At 43.8% G+C, this 17691-nt stretch overlaps 1 protein-coding gene across 4 annotated transcripts in view; it reads right to left on the bottom strand.

Moving 5' to 3' along the window:
• Nucleotides 1-17691, bottom strand: part of LOC137776849 (unconventional myosin-XVIIIb-like) — a 74365-nt gene that overhangs the window by 13962 nt on the left and 42712 nt on the right. For 2 of the 4 annotated variants that reach the window (XM_068563547.1, XM_068563548.1), the window contains exons 7-8: nt 7481-7586; nt 6206-6286 (exon numbers count right to left, since the gene is read on the bottom strand). The exons of the other annotated variants lie outside the window; for them this stretch is intronic. In XM_068563547.1, coding sequence (XP_068419648.1) covers nt 6206-6286; nt 7481-7586 — 187 coding nt within the window. The remainder of the gene's footprint in view (nt 1-6205; nt 6287-7480; nt 7587-17691) is intronic. 4 annotated transcript variants of the gene reach the window in all.

Here is a 17691-nt window from a genome sequence, read left to right as displayed (position 1 = left end):
CGGCCATCAGCCCCACCAAAGAGCCTGTAGCCTCCAGTGCTGGGTCACCTCAGGCCAAACAACCAACAGGTAGGAAACCCAGCCCCACCCATCAGCAGACAAGTGGATTAAAGTTTTACTGAGCTCTGCCCACCAGAGCAAGGCCTAGCTCTACCCACCAGCAGTCCCTCCCATCAGGAAGCTTGCACAAGCCTCTTAGATAGCCTCATCCTCCAGAGGACAGACAGCAGAAGCAAGAACTACAATTCTGCAGCTTGTGGAAGGAAAACCACATTCACAGAAAGAGAGACAAAATGAAAAGGCAGAGGACTAAGTACCAGATGAAGGAACAAGATAAAACCCCAGAAAAACAACTAAATGAAGTGGAGATAGGCAACCTTCTAGAAAAAGAATTCAGAATAATGATAGCGAAGATGATCCAGGACCTGGAAGGCAGAATGGTGGAATTCACTGCCATGGAACAGAATAAAGAAAAAAGAATGGAAAGAAATGAAGACAGCCTAAGAGACCTCTGGGACAACATTAAATGCAACAACAATCTCATCATAGGGGTCCCAGAAGGAGAAGAGAGAGAGAAAGGACCAGAGAAAATATCTGAAGAGATTATAGTCGAAAACTTCCCTAACATGAGAGAGGAAATAGCCACCTAACCCCAGGACGCACAGAGAGTCCCAGGCAGGACAAACCCAAGGAGAAACACACCGAGACACATAGTAATCAAATTGACAAAAATTAAAGACAAAAATTATTGAAAGCAGCTAGGGAAAAATGACAAATAACATACAAGGGAACTCCCATAAGGTTAACAGCTGATTTCTCAGCAGAAACTCTACAAGCCAGAAGGGAGTGGCACAATATATTTAAAGTGCTGAAAGAGAAGAACCTACAGCCAAGATTACTCTACCCGGCAAGGATCTCATCCAGATTCGACAGAGAAGTCAAAAGCTTTACAGACAAGCAAAAGCTAAGAGAATTCAGCACCACCAAACCAGCTCTACAACAAGTGCTAAAGGAACTTCTCTAAGTGGGAAACACAAGAGAAGAAAAGGACCTACAACAACGAACCCAAAACAATTAAGAAAATGGTAACAGGAACATACATATTGATAATTACCTTAAACGTGAATGGGTTAAATGCTCCAACCAAAAGACACAGGCTCGCTGAATGCATACAAAAACAAGACCCCCATATATATGCTGTCTACAAGAGACTCAGTTCAGACCTGGGGACACATACAGACTGAAAGTGAGGGGATGGAAAAAGATATTCCATGCAAATGGAAATCAAAAGAAAGCTGGAGTAGCAATACTCATATCAGATAAAATAGACTTTAAAATAAAGAATGTTACAAGAGACAAGGAAGGACACTACATAATGATCAAGGGATCAATCCAAGAAGAAGATATAACAATTACAAATATATATGCACCCAACATAGGAGCACCTCAATACATAAGGCAACTACTAACAGCTATAAAAGAGGAAATCGACAGTAACACAATAATAGTGGGGGACTTTAACACCTCACTTACACCAATGGACAGATCATCCAAACAGAAAATTAATAAGGAAACACAGCTTTAAATGACACAATAGACCAGATAGATTTAATTGATATTTATAGGACATTCCATCCAAAAACAGCAGATTACACTTTCTTCTCAAGTGCTCACGGAACATTCTCCAGGATAGATCACATCTTCGGTCACAAATCAAGCCGTGGTAAATTTAAGAAAACTGAAATCATATCAAGCATCTTTTCTGACCACAACGCTATGACATTATAAATAAATTACAGGGAAAAAAAACATAAAAAACACAAACACATGGAGGCTAAACAATACGTTACTAAATAACCAAGAGATCACTGAAGAAATCAAAGAGGAAATCAAAAAATACCTAGAGACAAATTACAATGAAAACACGATGATCCAAAACCTATGGGATGCAGCAAAAGCAGTTCTAAGAGGGAAGTTTATAGCAATACAAGCCTACCTCAAGAAACAAGAAAAATCTCAAATGAACAATCTAACCTTACACCTAAAGGAACTAGAGAAAGAAGAACAAACAAAACTCAAAGTTAGCAGAAGGAAAGAAATCATAAAGATCAGAGCAGAAATAAATGAAATAGAAACAAAGAAAACAACAGCAAAGATCAATAAAACTACAAGCTGGTTCTTTGAGAAGATAAAATTGATAAACCTTTAGTGAGACTCATCAAGAAAAAGAGGGAGAGGACTCAAATCAATAAAATTAGAAATGAAAAAGGAGAAGTTACAATGGACACCACAGAAATACAAAGCATCATAAGAGACTACGACAAGCAACTCTATGCCAATAAAATGGACAACCTGGAAGAAATGGACAAATTCTTAGAAAGGCATAACCTTCCAAGACTGAACCAGGAAGAAATAGAAAGTATGAACAGACCAATCACAAGCACTGAAATTGAAACTGTGATTAAAAATCTTCCAACAAACAAAAGTCCAGGACCAGATGGCTTCACAGGTGAATTCTATCAAACATTTAGAGAAGAGCTAACACCCATCCTTCTCAAACTCTTCCAAAAAATTGCAGAGGAAGGAACACTCCCAAACTCATTCTACAAGGCCACCATCACCCTGATACCAAAACCAGACAGAGATACTACAAAAAAAGAAAATTACAGACCAATATCACTAATGAATATAGATGCAAAAATCCTCAACAAAATACTGGCAAACAGAATCCAACAACACATTAAAAGGATCATACACCATGGTCAAGTGGGATTTATCCCAGGGATGCAAGGATTCTTCAATATCTGCAAATCAATCAATGTGACACACCATATTAACAAATTGAAGAGTAAAAACCATATGATCATCTCAATAGATGCAGAAAAAGCTTTTGACAAAATTCAACACTGAGTTATGATAAAAACTCTCTAAAAAGTGGGTACAGAGGGAACCTACCTCAACATAATAAAGGCCATATATGACAAACCCACAGCAAACATCATTCTCAATGGTGAAAAACTGAAAGCATTTCCTCTAAGATCAGGAAGAAGAACAAGGATGTCCACTCTCACCACTATTATTCAACATAGTTTTGGAAGTCCTAGCCACAGCAACCAGAGAAGAAAAAGAAATAAAAGGAATACAAATTGGAAAATAAGAAGTAAAACTGTCATTGTTTGCAGATGACATGATACTATACATAGAGAATCCTAAAGATGCCACCAGAAAACTACTAGAGCTAATCAATGAATCTGGTAAAGTTGCAGGATACAAAATTAATGCACAGAAATCTCTTGCATTCCTATACACTAACAATGAAAGATCAGAAAGAGAAATTAAGGAAACAATCCCATTCACCACTGCAACAAAAAGAATAAAATACCTAGGAATAAACCTACCTAAGGAGGTAAACGACCTGTACTCAGAAAACTATAAGACACTGATGAAAGAAATCAAAGATGACACAAACAGATGGAGAGATATACCATGTTCTTGGATTGGAAGAATCAATATTGTGAAAATGACAATACTACCCAAAGCAATCTACAGATTCAATGCAATCCCTATCAAATTACCAATGGCAGTTTTTACAGAACTAGAACAAAAAATCTTAAAATTTGTATGGAGACGCAAAAGACCCCAAATAGCCAAAGCAGTCTTGAGGGAAAAAAATGAAGCTGGAGGAATCAGACTCCCTGACTTCAGACTATGCTACAAAGCTACAGTAATCAAGACAATATGGTACTGGCACAAAAACAGAAATATAGATCAATGGAACAGGATAGAAAGCCCAGAGATAAACCCACGCACCTATGGTCAACTAATCTATGACAAAGGAGGCAAGGATATACAATGGAGAAAAGACAGTCTCTTCAATAAGTGGTGCTGGGAAAACTGGACAGCTACATGTAAAAGAATGAAATTAGAACACTCTCTAACACCATATACAAAAATAAACTCAAAATGCATTAGAGGCCTAAATGTAAGACTAGACACTATAAACCTCTTAGAGGAAAACATAGGAAGAGTACTCTTTGACATAAATCACAGCAAGATCTTTTTTGATCCACCTCCTAGAGTAATGGAAATAAAAACAAAAATAAACAAATGGGACCTAATGAAACTTCAAAGCTTTTGCACAGCAAAGGAAACTACAAACAAGACAAAAAGACAACCCTCAGAATGGGAGAAAACATTTGCTAACAAATCAACGGACAAAGGATTAATCTCCAAAATATATAAACAGCTCATGCAGCTCAATATTAAAAAGCAAACAAGCCAATCAAAACATGGGCAGAAGACCTAAATAGACATTTCTCCAAAGAGGACATACAGATGGCCAAGGAGCACATGAAAAGCTGCTCAGCATCACTAATTATTAGAGAAATGCAAATCAAAACTACAATGAGGTATCACCTCACACCAGTTAGAATGGGCATCATCAGAAAATCTACAAACATCAAATGCTGGAGAGGGTGTGGAGAAAAGGGAACCCTCTTGCACTGTTGGTGAGAATGTAAATTGATACAGCCACTATGGAGAACAGTATGGAGGTTCCTTAAAAATCTAAAAATAGATTACCATATGACCCAGCAATCCCACTACTGGGCATATACCCAGAGAAAGCCATAATTCAAAAAGATGCATGCACCCCAATGTTCATTGCAGTACTATTTACAATAGCCAGGTCATGGAAGCAACCTAGATGCCCATCGACAGACGAATGGATAAAGAAGATGTGGTACATATGTATAATGGAATATTACTCAGCCATAAAAAGGAACGAAATTGGGTCATTTGTAGAGACTTGGATGGACCTAGAGACTGTCATACAGAGTGAAGTAAGTCAGAAAGAGAAAAACAAATATCGTATATTAACACATATATGTGGAACCTAGAAAAATGGTACAGATGGACTGGTTTGCAGGGCAGAAATAGAGACACAGATGTAGAGAACAAACATATGGACACCAAGGGGGGAAAGTGGTGGTGGGGGTGGTGGTGGTGGGATGAATTGGGAGATTGGGATTGACATGTACACACTGATATGTATAAAATGGATAACTAATAAGAACCTGCTGTATAAAAAATAAATAAAATTCAAAAATTCAAAAAAAAAAAAGAATAACAGAAATTCTGGCTAAGTAGAAAGTTCACAAGGAATTGGTACCAGCAATTACCTCTGCAGTAGCACTGTGCAATAAAACTTTCTGCAATGAGGAAACTGTTCTGTATCTGTGCTGTCCAATATGGTAACCACTAGCCATATATTGAGTGCTTGAAATATGGCTAGGCAAATGAGAAATTGAATTTTTAATTTTAATTAATTTAAATTTAAATAGCCACATGTGGTTAATGGCATCCATATTCTGTCAAAATCATCAAGTATCATTGTGGATTTGTTGTCTTTGTAGTTCTATCAGTTTTTGTCTCATGTATCTTCTGTGATTAGGTTTGGAAACGTTGTTCAGTGCAACTTGAGTGGGTGTTGGAGCAGGGTGGCTGCTGGACAGGGAAGGGATGAAGACATTTGTTTTCACCCTATATCCTTTATACTGTGTGGATGGATTTCCTATGCAAAGAAAAACAAAAACTATAATAAAAGAAAACCAAAATTAGTGAGCTGTAAATTAGATTCATCAATAGTACTTACTGCATGACTTAAAAGAATAAGTAACTGATGATACTAATAAGTGAGAGTCATAAAGGAAAATCCAACCTATGTTTGTTACTCATAACAATAGAATAAGTAATGTACTTTAATAATTTCCATCTAAAACAGTCATAATGAAGTTAATATTAAGTTATCTAAAATTTTCCTAACATTTAATCCTTCATTTAATGAGGATTCTATGTAAATGAAAGGTTTCTGTGCATTGAATCCAATGCACCAATATTTTCATAAAATTGTCAACTTAATGGTACTAATTTTGTCCATTCTGAACACAAAGATATTAAGATTAAACAAAATAATTTATCTAAGCAATAATTTTTTAAAGGAGGTGAAGTTCTTCTCTGTTACTTCCTCATGCTAAGTTAGTACAGTAAGAAAGAAGTTAGACATTTCAATGATGTGAATTATATAATTGATTGGAAAATGTGACAGATAGAACTGGGAGGCAATGGTCAAGAGCAGTCACACTGAACAGACGCCAAGTCCCATGATTTCTAACCCCAGGGCACTGCTCACACTGTTATCACTTACCAAACCCCATGAGAATAAAAGAACCTATCAGCATGATGATCATTTGGAGGGTGTCTGTGTAAATAATTGAGGCCAAGCCTCCTGTAGAGAGAAAGAAAAGAACCAGGACATTTTATTCATGTGTCCTCATCTATCTTTTGTCACCTCTGTTTTCTCCTCCACCCAAACCCTAGAAATAACTCAACAAAAAACGTATCAAAAGCTCCTGGATGGGCCACAAGCTCCCCTTATCTCCTTAGTAATTAGGTCTCTCATTGATTCTCCTGTCTCCCTTGCCTTGCCTTGACTCAAAGTTTCTATGAATTATAGTGGAGTTCCATCTTTGTGTGAGTTTTGGATATTAAATAGGGGAAAAGGCGAAGTTTTAATACCATGAAAGTTTCCCTTAATGATCCCTCAATTCACTCCATTTAGCACAGTAGACTTGCTCTCAAAAAACTGGGCAAAGCCGTTTTTGCTCTAGTGTCAGAATACTTCATTGTTTCATTAGTCAAGAACTAGATATCGTCGTTGACTTGTGTTTTGCTGCGGTGTTGTTCAAACAACAAAAACTTCTCTTTCAACTCTAGGCTCACAGAGTCTCAGTCAACAAGATATTTCCTTCATGAGAGTGTCATGGGGAAACAAGATGGATACTGAAAATAGGAGATTTATGCCCTTAACTTTCACTTACTCTGAATACATGCTCAAAGTATTAAAATGGTTTCAGGACTATCTTTATTGTTCCAGCTATACTTTTTCTTTATTTTTCCAACTGAGCTGGTATAGTTTAATTTTCATCAGTTAGTATGCATGAGGTGCTACACCAACGTATCTTGTTCATGAAAGCCTGCTTGAACTATTACCACACATCTCCTCCCACAACCAACCCACTGCCCCAATTTTCCTTTCCTGATTCTGTGCCCTGGCATCGTGTATTCATTTGGGCCCTGCCTTAGATTTGCCAGTCTCAGGTCTAAGCCGCTATTTTATCCTGACCTCCCATGTGTGTGATACACTGGGTTCCAAATGCCACTCTGGGTACCAAACACATAGCTGGGCCAAGTCACCATTACCCCATCCCATTCACCACATCATTAGGTGCTCACACCAAATACTGAGGATTCTGTTTTCTTTGCTCTAGCTGTGTTTCTGGGTCTGTGCTTGAATCTCACAATGGAAATAAAAGGATATCCTTACATGGCAGTGACAAGGCTAACACTGAGGATGCTAATGGCAGGTTGGGGTGAGATCAGCAGAAGTAGCATGACTGAGCCAAACGTGCAATGGACTCACCAGTGGGTGTGTAAATAGCAGTTATAGCCAAGAGGATGAAGATCTCCAGATAAAGGTCCAATCCCAAGGCCAGCGTGATGAATATGGCTCCAGAAAATATGTCTGACTAAAGAGGGAACATCCAGGATGGAAAAGAAACATGCACTGCGTCACTTAGCTCTTCACTGATGACTAATATTTACTATAGTATACATGTCGCTAATATTTACTATAGTATACATGTCACCTCTACAATCCAATTATGAACTCCTTAGAAGCCAGATCTCATCCTCAGAGGATCAATTACTGGACTGACCATCGAGGCTAATAATGAGTGAGTGAACAGAAGATGAGAAATGTCTGCACTATAGCTTGTGTAGCCTACTCTTTAATGACGGTCAGCAGAGAAACAACAATAAAGACTAGATTAGTAGATAGAGGGGATACAGAATAGAGGAATGGTTATGGCCAGGAAGGAAGATACTTGAGCATGCTTGGGGTAATAGAAAGTAATAGGTAAAATATGATGGGAGGAGGGTAATTATGAAGCAAATAGCCTGAGGCACTGAGAAGAGATGGGATCAAGAGTAGGCAGAGGTCTAGGGGTTGGCCTTTGACAAAAAGAAAGACTCCTCATCCTCAGAGTAGTGGGAAGAAAGTAAGAACAAGGTTATTTGGGTGGAGGAGGGATGAGTGGTTGGTTCACACCTAAATTTTCCAGATAAAGTGAGAGATGAGGTTTTCTGATAAGAGGCAGAGGTCCAGGAGGTAAAAACATTGTGGATGGTTTAGAATAGTCATTGAGAGGACCAGGGGGAAAATCATAAAGAAACACAGATAAAAGGACTATTGGTTGAGGTTTAGAAGCCAGCAGGGAGTCCTGCAGAGGGATCCTGAGATGCAAGGTCATGTCCACCCAGCTCTACTGGCACCCCTATAGGCCCAAATTGTGCTTCCCAGCTTCTCTGATCTTTCTTCAACACAACAGGTGTTTCTTCAACTCTGATCCTCCCAGGCTTCCTATCAAAAACCAAACCCAAACCGAAACAAAAACCTGAGAAATAGGATGTAAGCATGTTAGAAACACAGAAATAAAATCTCTGGGTACAGGAACAGAGTCAGGGGGAAGCTGGATTCAACCAGGGTTGGACTTCTTGCTAGGGGAGTTCAGTGAAAGTGGAGCTAGGCAAAGAAACTGAGGCTATGTGCTAAAGAGTGATTATAAGGATGCATCGTGGAATCTAAGGGAAAGGAAAGCATGAGTGAGGTCAGGGCAAGGGATAAGGCGGCAGGATTCAGAATCAGAAGAATTAGAGGTAGGTTTCTTTGTAGAACTTGGGTTTGGAAGGTGTGTAATAGGAGATGGTTGCTTTTTTTTCCCCCATGAAGTTTGAAATAAAACTTGGTATTTTATCATCTCACCAGACATTCGTCTTGGTGAAAAGCCTGTTCTTGATGATCTGAGCCTAGAGCCTAACTCTGTGTTACCAACCCAGAGTACTTTCTGCAACGTTGTTATCACTGGGTTTTCAAGGAATGCAATTACTGTGTAAATTGAGGGAAGATTGGACTTTTTTCATAATTTAATAGTTACAAAAAGTCTATCATTTCAGAAAAGATATCACCTACTGAGTTGTTACTCATTGTATTTGAGTTGCCATGAAACATACCTGCATCTGTCTGCATTTATGGCTGTCACATTCATACCAATGTACATGTGTGGGGGGGGGGGGCAATTATTTAACCACAGTATTACGACTTGTGTACTCATGCATAATTATTTACATATTAAAACACACATTACTGTATTATGAATTCCTTGACTTTGGTTTCTCTTTATAGTACAAGTAAGGCATTAAATTGATAGTCTTGAAATTGTAAATAAGCAGCTTATATTGCTAATGACTTTTAAAAAAAAAATATTTATTTATTTATTTTGGCTGCACAGGGTCTTAGTTGCAGTGTGAGGGATCTTTAGTTGCGGCACGTGGGATCTAGCTCCCTGACCAGGGATCGAACCCGGCCCCCATGCATTGGGAGCACAGAGTCTTAACCACTGGACCACCAGGAAAGTCCCACTAATGACTTTTTATTGTGGTAAATATGTATACTTAGGTTGCTTCCATGTCCTGCCTATTGTAAACAGAGCTGCAATGAACATTGTGGTACATGACTCTTCTTGAATTCTGGTTTTCTCAGGGTATATGCCCAGTAGTGGGATTGCTGGGTCGTATGGTAGTTAGTTCTATTTTCAGTTTTTTAAGGAACCTCCATACTCTTCTCTATAGTGGCTGTATCAATTTACCTTCCCACCAACAGTGCAAGAGGCTTCCCTTTTCTCCACACCCTCTCCAGAATTCTTTTAACACTTATTTGTGACATTTGTTTTGTAGGGGCGATCTCAGATAAAACAGGGTACCTTTAAGCAAAGCCAGTATAATAATACGAAACACTTTCCTTCTGGTCTACACGTCAGATAATCAAGCTGAAAAGGAAAAAGTAAACCTAAACTGGCCTTGACAAAGAGAATAAAAAGGTTATTGTGCAGGGGGGAGCCAGGGTGCCAGAGAATCCTTCTCGTTTCTACTACTAAGTAGCTGTGCCACTTGAATCAGGCATTCTGTTCTTTCTGTACGTCCACTTTTTTTCACATCCTTAATGAAAGGGTGGGTCTACGCCCTGGAGCCTCTCGTGACGTGTAATTCTTTTACTCTACAAATGCAGGGTCTCTGAAGTTCCTTTTTTTTTGCGCAAAATCTTGGTAGAGAGACCCCATGTGGTTTTAAAACATCTATATGGCTTGACCTTTAAAGGCTCTCTGATCTTAGCACTCTCAGCGCTCGTGAAGCTAAACCGCCAGCAGGGCGCTGAACTCACTGAGAGTCTCAAAGCCACAGAGATGAACAGGGAGAGCATGGAGAGGTAGCTATGGAGTCGCTTCCCACCAAACCGCTTCCTCATATATTCTGGCATGGTCATCAGCTTCAGAGACAGACATCAGCAGGGATTCACCTTCAGGGTCCAGCACATTCAGCTCATTCAACATTTACATTAAGCACCTGTGGGCAGGTAACTGTGTATGGCACCTTGGGAAGACACAAGTGAGAAAGGCACAGCCCCTTGGGAAAGCAGCAAGGCTGGAATGCACACAGACGCTGGAATCAGGCAATCTTGGGATCTGTTCCCAGATCCAACATTTACTGGAAACGTGACCTCTGGCAAATGACAATCTCTCTCTGTATTCTCATCTGTAAAGTGGGGCTTTAATATGAAGGGAGATGTAAAATACCTACCACAACACCAAACGCACGGTAGACACTCAACAAATAATTTTTAGTATTTTCACCAATAATGTTGCAGTCTAGCAAAAACAATATAAATAATGAACCATAATTAGGGTTACATAATAAATTGATAATTGAACAAATTGCAGATATATATTCAGGTGTATATTTACGTGACTGTCCTTATTGAAAAGAAGAGAGTTATATTAACTTTTATGTAGAGAAAAATCTGGGGTTATAATTACCGAAACACGAGATTAGCTATGTGATCAGTTTAAAAGGTGCATTTTTCTGGTTCCTTCATAGTAGTTTCAGCTCATGATTTCATCTCCCCCAGTATAAAAGAATGTTAAATGAACATTTATTTAACATATACTTATAAACATATATAACATATAAATGTTATTATATAAATAAACATTTATATAATATTATCAAAAGCAAGAAGGGGAACTCTTGGGCCTCAGAAACTGTGCAGAACCCCCTCAAAGATGGTAAGCTATGTCCAAGAACACATGCATGAGTTCTGTGGTGTGTATTCCTACACCAAGGAGAGCCGACCCTTGTCGGCTGTGCAGTGAGCTGACCCTTGTGAATACAGGCAGGGGAATCGAGCCGTGTCCATGGAAATGTTCAACCTCAAACACGCCCCCTGGTCCAGCAGGCCCAGGCCCAGGCCACCATGGCTCCAGAACGCTCACCCCTGCACCGCCTCCACATACACGGATGTATGCCCACGTGGCGCTGTTTAGAACCCCCCAAAGCAGGAGACTGCCCAAACGCTCATCAGCTGGAGAAGTGCGACATCGACTGAGGCCCCCTCGCCGGGCAAGCCCTGCAGTTAAGGGAGAGAACAAGGGGCGCTGCTGTGAGCCACGGGCAGAGAGGCCCACGCCGCGCCGGCACGGGGAGAAGCAGAGCACGTGGAAGTGGAGCCGGTGTGAACTTGTTTATATTGTAACAGCGCCAGCCAGCCACCCCCGTAGTTGTCACGTGCACAGGTGTAGCTCGTGCTCAGTCTAAAAGGCTTGAGGGTGAGGCCTACACTGGGGACACAGTGACACAGCCACGGCCACTCTCTGCTTTTGAGAGGGACTGCAGCCACGTCCGCAGCCACAGCTGGGGGAAGGGGTCAGGGACTCGATGTGTTACTGTTCCAGCTACTTATGAATCTATGATGATTTCAAATCAAAAAGTTTAAGAGAAAAAAAAAAAAAAAGCCAGCCTGTTAGGGCAGTGGAACTAGCCTGGATCACACGGTCATGGTGGACACACGACATGACATGACACACTTGTCAAATCCCAGAGAATGTACAACACCAAGGGCGAACCCCAAGGTAAACTGGGGACTTCGGTTAATAACAGTGTATCAGTATTGGTTCATCAGTTGTAATAAATGTCACCTTTGCACCTTAACAACGGTCACCTTTGAGGTCAGGAGGATCAAGGGAGTGGGGGGGACCTGCTTTCGACATTCTGTGTTCGTCTGTATTGTTTCCATTTTTCATAGGAAGACAACTTTACAGTATCATTTGTGCAGTTATTTTAAAACAATAAAAAGAGTAAAGTGCGTGAATACATGGTGATTGCTTTGCGTTGACAGCATCCCTGTTGCTACTCCCCGGGGCCTTCTGTGCTCAGGGTCTTATCCGGGCTTGGGGAGCATCAGGCCACCTCCTCCTATCCTTGGACGGACTCCCCTGGCTGCTAGGTGTCGGGGGTGGGGGGAGGTTCCCAGCAGAAGATAGGGGGCTGGGTTCCCGTCATCATTACAATCGTCTCTTCTTCCTGCGGGCCCCTCCGGGCTCCCTGAGTTACGGCCCCATCCATTCAGGGACTGATGTCTCTATTAGAACAGGCGCGGAGTGGTGGCCGACGGGCAGCCTCCCTCCATCACTCCATTACAGGCCCCCCCCCGGGTTATACATGGGCCCGACTGCATCATATATTAGGCAATGGGGTCAGCAACAAGTAGACTGGCAAATTTAGTAAAAGACAAATAAATTAAACCTCCCATCAGCCTTCAGAGCCAAAGGAAAGCAAAGCAACTTGGCCATCAAGGCAGATACCGCATCCTTGTTATTTTGGATTCTGAACAGTACTGTCATTTTTATGGAGTAATGAGGGACAGCGGGCAGAGTGACAAAGAGCCTCAGACTTTCTAGGGAGGGTGTACGTCTCTTACAGCTACGGGACCACGGGGATTGGAGAGGATTAAAGACCAGCCCGAGTCATCTTTGTAGACTCAAAGCTTTGCCGGGGAAATGCCTGGATGGTGGGCAGATTTTCCATTAACAATAATAATAGCAATAACAACAAGGGTGGCCGAGCTTTACACATTCAAACTGAATAATTTAAGCCTCCCAAGGACTGTTATCCCCAGTCTACAGATGAGGACACTGAGCCTCAGAGGTGAAAAGAGTCACAGATCACACAGGAGAACTGGGGTGAAACACAGGGCTGCCTGGCCCCAGAGCCCATGCTGTGAGCCTCGATTCCGAGCTCTCCTGCCTTGGTTCTGCTTAGCGGATGCCCTTCCAGATGAAGGAACGGAGATTGGAGACTGGGGACGGAGCTGAGAAGCTGCTCTTAGAGGGGAGGTGGAGGTCCGAGCACCCAAAATGCACCCAAGGACTGGGCCAGATGAGCGGCCTCACAGAGGAGAAGGACACTAGCTTTGGAGGCAGACAGGCACTGATTCTAACCTTGGCTCCACCACGTGGTGCCGTTTGGCCTCGGCAAAGTTACATAACCTCTCTGAGCCTCAGCAGCCTGAACTGCCAAGCGGGAATTCCCTCCCTACCTGTCACGGTTGCCGTGGGAATTAGAGGAGAGAACACAGGTTAAGTGACTCCCAGCCTTGGGCTGACATGCAGGACAGCAAGACCCCGGGAGGATTTTGTTCAGGGAACATTCCTGAGAAGAGGGTCGTGACTGGTTTTAATCTCACGCAGCCAAAAGGTCCCGAGACAAGAGAATTGTTTCTTGCTGCAAAAAGGGCTCCGAGTTCCTCCTTGATTTACTCTCCTGTGGGAAAAGGGTCTTTAGGGGCATCAGAGGATACTGGGGGGCACTGGTAATAAAAGTAGGGAGCAGAAATCCCAGGAGCATCCTCCTGCCATCCCAGCAGGGAGCCGGCAAGTATCTCCAAGCTTTGTGACGCCCTAATTCACAACAGCAGCTCTGACAAGTGCCTGGCACTGAGCTTAGCCCTTGACATACATTTCACTGCATCTGCTTAGCAGACCTGTGAAGTCACTACTGTTTTCAATCCCATTGTATAGGTCGGAAAACTGAGCCTCAGAAAGCTTAAGTTCCTTGCTCAAGACCAACATATGGCCACACCAGTATCTCTCACCCGACATGTTCTCGAACCTCGTCACTCCCCCATCCAGGGTTGGAGTCTAGACTGCCTGGCCCTTGAAGCTGTGACATAGAGCATGGCAGCAGTGACACTGCATGATAGCTGAGGCCAGCTCAGAAGAGGTGATGCAGCTTCCATGCTGCTCTCTGGAAGCTTCCTTGGAGCCCCGAAGCCGCCAGGCCACAAGGAAGCCCGATCAGGCCCACGCTGGGACCCGAGATCTGAGACTCGGAGAGACGGAGGTGCCCGGCTAGTCCCGGCGACTCCAGCCCCACTGTTTCTGGGTCAGCCACCCTCTGACCGCAGCCCAGCCGAGCCCTTCCAAACTGCAGACTCCCAGGAGCTTTGGGAGATAATAAAATGATCATCGTTCAAGCCACGGAACAACATGGGGCTGCCAGGTCAACATGGCAGCAAGGTCACATGACCAGTCACAAAGCCAGCAAGTGCTGGAATCCTCACTTCCACTTGAGCACAAGACCGTGTCACTCCTGACTGCTCTGACCACTACCCCACACTCTCCCTGGCCCTCAGAACCTTCCTCGAAGCTGTGGAAAGAGCACTGGACTGAGAGTCCGGAACTGGACCCCGGTTCTGAAGCTGCCGTTCACTAGCACAGAGGTTTCACCATGTGCCCTTCAGCAATGAGCTGCATTCCCTGGAGGCTTGAGTTCTCCACCCCGACCCGGCCCATGTCAGGGCAGGCTTTGATGCCAACAGAGCCAACAGATAACAAAAAGCACTTTGCAAAGAAAAGAGAGTCAGGGCTTGCTGAACCCTGCCCATGTGCCAGGTGGGTGGGATGCAGCCATTACCTGACTAACGATGTAGAAGGTAGACAGAGTTTTACCATTTTACAGGCACGGAAGCTGCGGTCCAGAGAGGTGAAATCTCTTGCACAGGTTAAATCACACAGCCAGGAGGTGGAGGAGCCTGAAGTCAAGGCCGGCTCTGCCCACTGCAGAGCCCAGCGTGTCCCTCCTCCCCCGCCCTCTCCTTGTCAAGTGAGCTCCACAGAACAACTGTTTGCTGCCATTCAAAACCCATGGGTGCCAGCTGATTTTTCCATGGGCCACATTTTGCCAAAGGAAAGGAACACGAGGCTGGATAAATGGTTCCCTGATGGCTCCTGAGGGACGGCCCAGGCCATGAGTCTTGGTTCACAGCAAACCATCCCGCGTCAAATCACCCAGGGTTTTCTGCCTGCCATACCGAGGCAGCCCCCAGGGCCCCCTCCCACGGCCTTCCCAAGGGACCCAGCAGGGACAGTGAGCCTGAGAAACAGAAAGGAGGTGGAGACAGTGCAGACAGAAGGAAGAACGCGGCCTCTTTATGACCGGCCGGCCGGCCGAGCCAGGAGCCACCGGGCCTGCCCATGGGACGCAGCCCAGAGCGAAAGCATTACTAGCACCGCAGCCGTGCGTGAGACCCCAGTCAGCTCTCCGCCGCCCTTTCTCCCTCTTCCAGAGGAGGCTCCGGTGAGCCCCGGAACTTGGCGGAGGTCACACACAGCTAAGTAAGAGGCCAAGCTGAGACCTGAACCCAGGACTAGCTAACTTCGAGACGCCCGTGTCGCTGCTCTGCCACATTCTAGGGGGGTGCCCTCTCTGACTCCGACGCTGCCCAGGGAACTGCTGATGACAGGGTGATCCAGAGCCCCACAGGCAGCCAGCCTCCTGGGGTCAAGAACACCAAGTCATACGGGCTGGAGGGACCCGGAAGGTGGTGGGGGAAGGTCACGGTGGCAGTGCCCTGCAGGAACTCAGGGGTCAGTGGGGGCCTAATGCCACTCCCCCAAGAGAGGAGACTCAGGGGCCCCCAGGAGTGTGCTGGGGCTGTGATTGATTACAATGATTTAATCAATCACGCCTGTGTAATGAAACCTCCAAAAACCCCGAACGATGAGGCTCAGAGAGCTTCCAGGTCACTGAACACACTGAGGTGCCGGGAGGGTCGCACAGTGAAGGCAGGGAAGCCCCTTGCTCTATAACTTGCCCTGCGCATCTCTTCCGTTTGGCTGTTCCTGAGTTGTATGCCTTACGATAAACAGGTGCTGGTAAGTAAAAGCCCTCCTAAGTTCTGTCAGTCATTCTAGCAAATTATCAAACCAAGGAGGGGTCTGTGGGAGCCCAACTTTATAGCTGGTCCATCAGAAGTACAGGTGGCCCAAACTTATGAACAATGTCTGAAGTGGTACAGTCTTGTGGGACCGAGCCCGTAACCTGCACTAACTCCAAGTAGTATCAGGAGTGGACTAAATTGTAGGACACCCAGTTGGTGTCCGGAGAATCAGAGGACTGGTTGGTGTAAGGAAAACCCCACACATTTGGTGCCAGAAGTGTCATGAGTAAAAACAGGGCACCCCAGTGAAAAAGTGACATCACCAGCCCTTGGAGCCTGTGAGGCCAGAAGCAGCGGCACACAGGGCCAGGGAGGCCAGAGGTGTCGTCTCAGAGGTTAGGCTCAGTGCCTGGGCAGACCTGGGTCCAAATCCCACCTCTGGCTTTAGCTGTGTGCCCTTGGGGATGAGGATGAACCTCTCTGGCAGGCCTCAGTCTCCTCATCTGTAAAATGGGCATCTAATAGTTCTCGCTCCTCCTGGGCTAGTCTAAGGCTGTGCAGTGACATCACGTCTGTAAGCACTCAGCACAGGGCCCAGGAAAACAGGTCAATTCTCCAGCAAGGAATGACCCTAACAGCCCTCTGCAAAGTCTAGGGCAGGGGAGTGATCTTTGCAGGGAGACCGGCCGTGGTTCCAAACTGCACTCTGGAACATACTAGCTGTGTGACGTCAGGTAAACCGCATTCCTCCTCTTATAAAGCCGTGAGCCAAGTCCTGTGCTCACACGTTTGGCACTGACTCATTTAATCCTCATGACAAGCCTACAAAGTGGGTGCCATCATTAGCCCCATTTTAGAAAGGAGGAAACTGAGGATCAGAGAAGCCAAGCCAGGAGGCTGACTCTTGCCCATGGCGCTATCCTTCCTCACCGGGTTATTGTATGAATCCAATCAGATCAAAAGGCACAAGAGAGGTACAAGTGCTTTTGAAACCATCAAACGCGAAACCAATATTAGTGGTGGTTGTCGTTACTGCTGAAACAGTTCAAAAATCCTAAGTCCAGTTATAAGGTCTGAAATCTCCCCACAGGGACTGATATTGGTCTTTAAAAATAGGATCAGGACTTTCAAAATAAGTTAAGGAAGCTGGGTGCGCTGGGAGGAGAGCATCGTTTTAATGAAAAAAAAACCAAAAAACCCTTATTAATGGAAATGATTCTTAATATATTTCAAAATGATCTGTTATGACACAAAGCAAAGACATTTATATATGACTTTGAAATTCTTAATAGCTGATTTTAGAGCAACCTATTATGAAATCTTCCAAAGCAGAATATATAGTAAGTAAATCATCAAGCAGGCCTCTCAGGCAGACTGACAGCAGCTCCTCTTAAAATAATTTATCAGGTGGTGTAGGGGGAGGCTGGGAGGAATTATTGCCATAATCATGTACTAATAAAATATTTATAAATGTGCCTTTCTCTTTTATCGTTACAGGCAGCTACAGGTATGAGTCCTGAGCC

This window comes from Eschrichtius robustus, chromosome 14 (assembly GCF_028021215.1).
Source record: "Eschrichtius robustus isolate mEscRob2 chromosome 14, mEscRob2.pri, whole genome shotgun sequence".
NCBI classification, from domain to species: Eukaryota; Metazoa; Chordata; class Mammalia; order Artiodactyla; family Eschrichtiidae; genus Eschrichtius; species Eschrichtius robustus.
The sequence above is the reverse complement of the archived record's forward strand: the minus strand, read 5'-3'. Positions and strand labels throughout refer to the sequence as shown.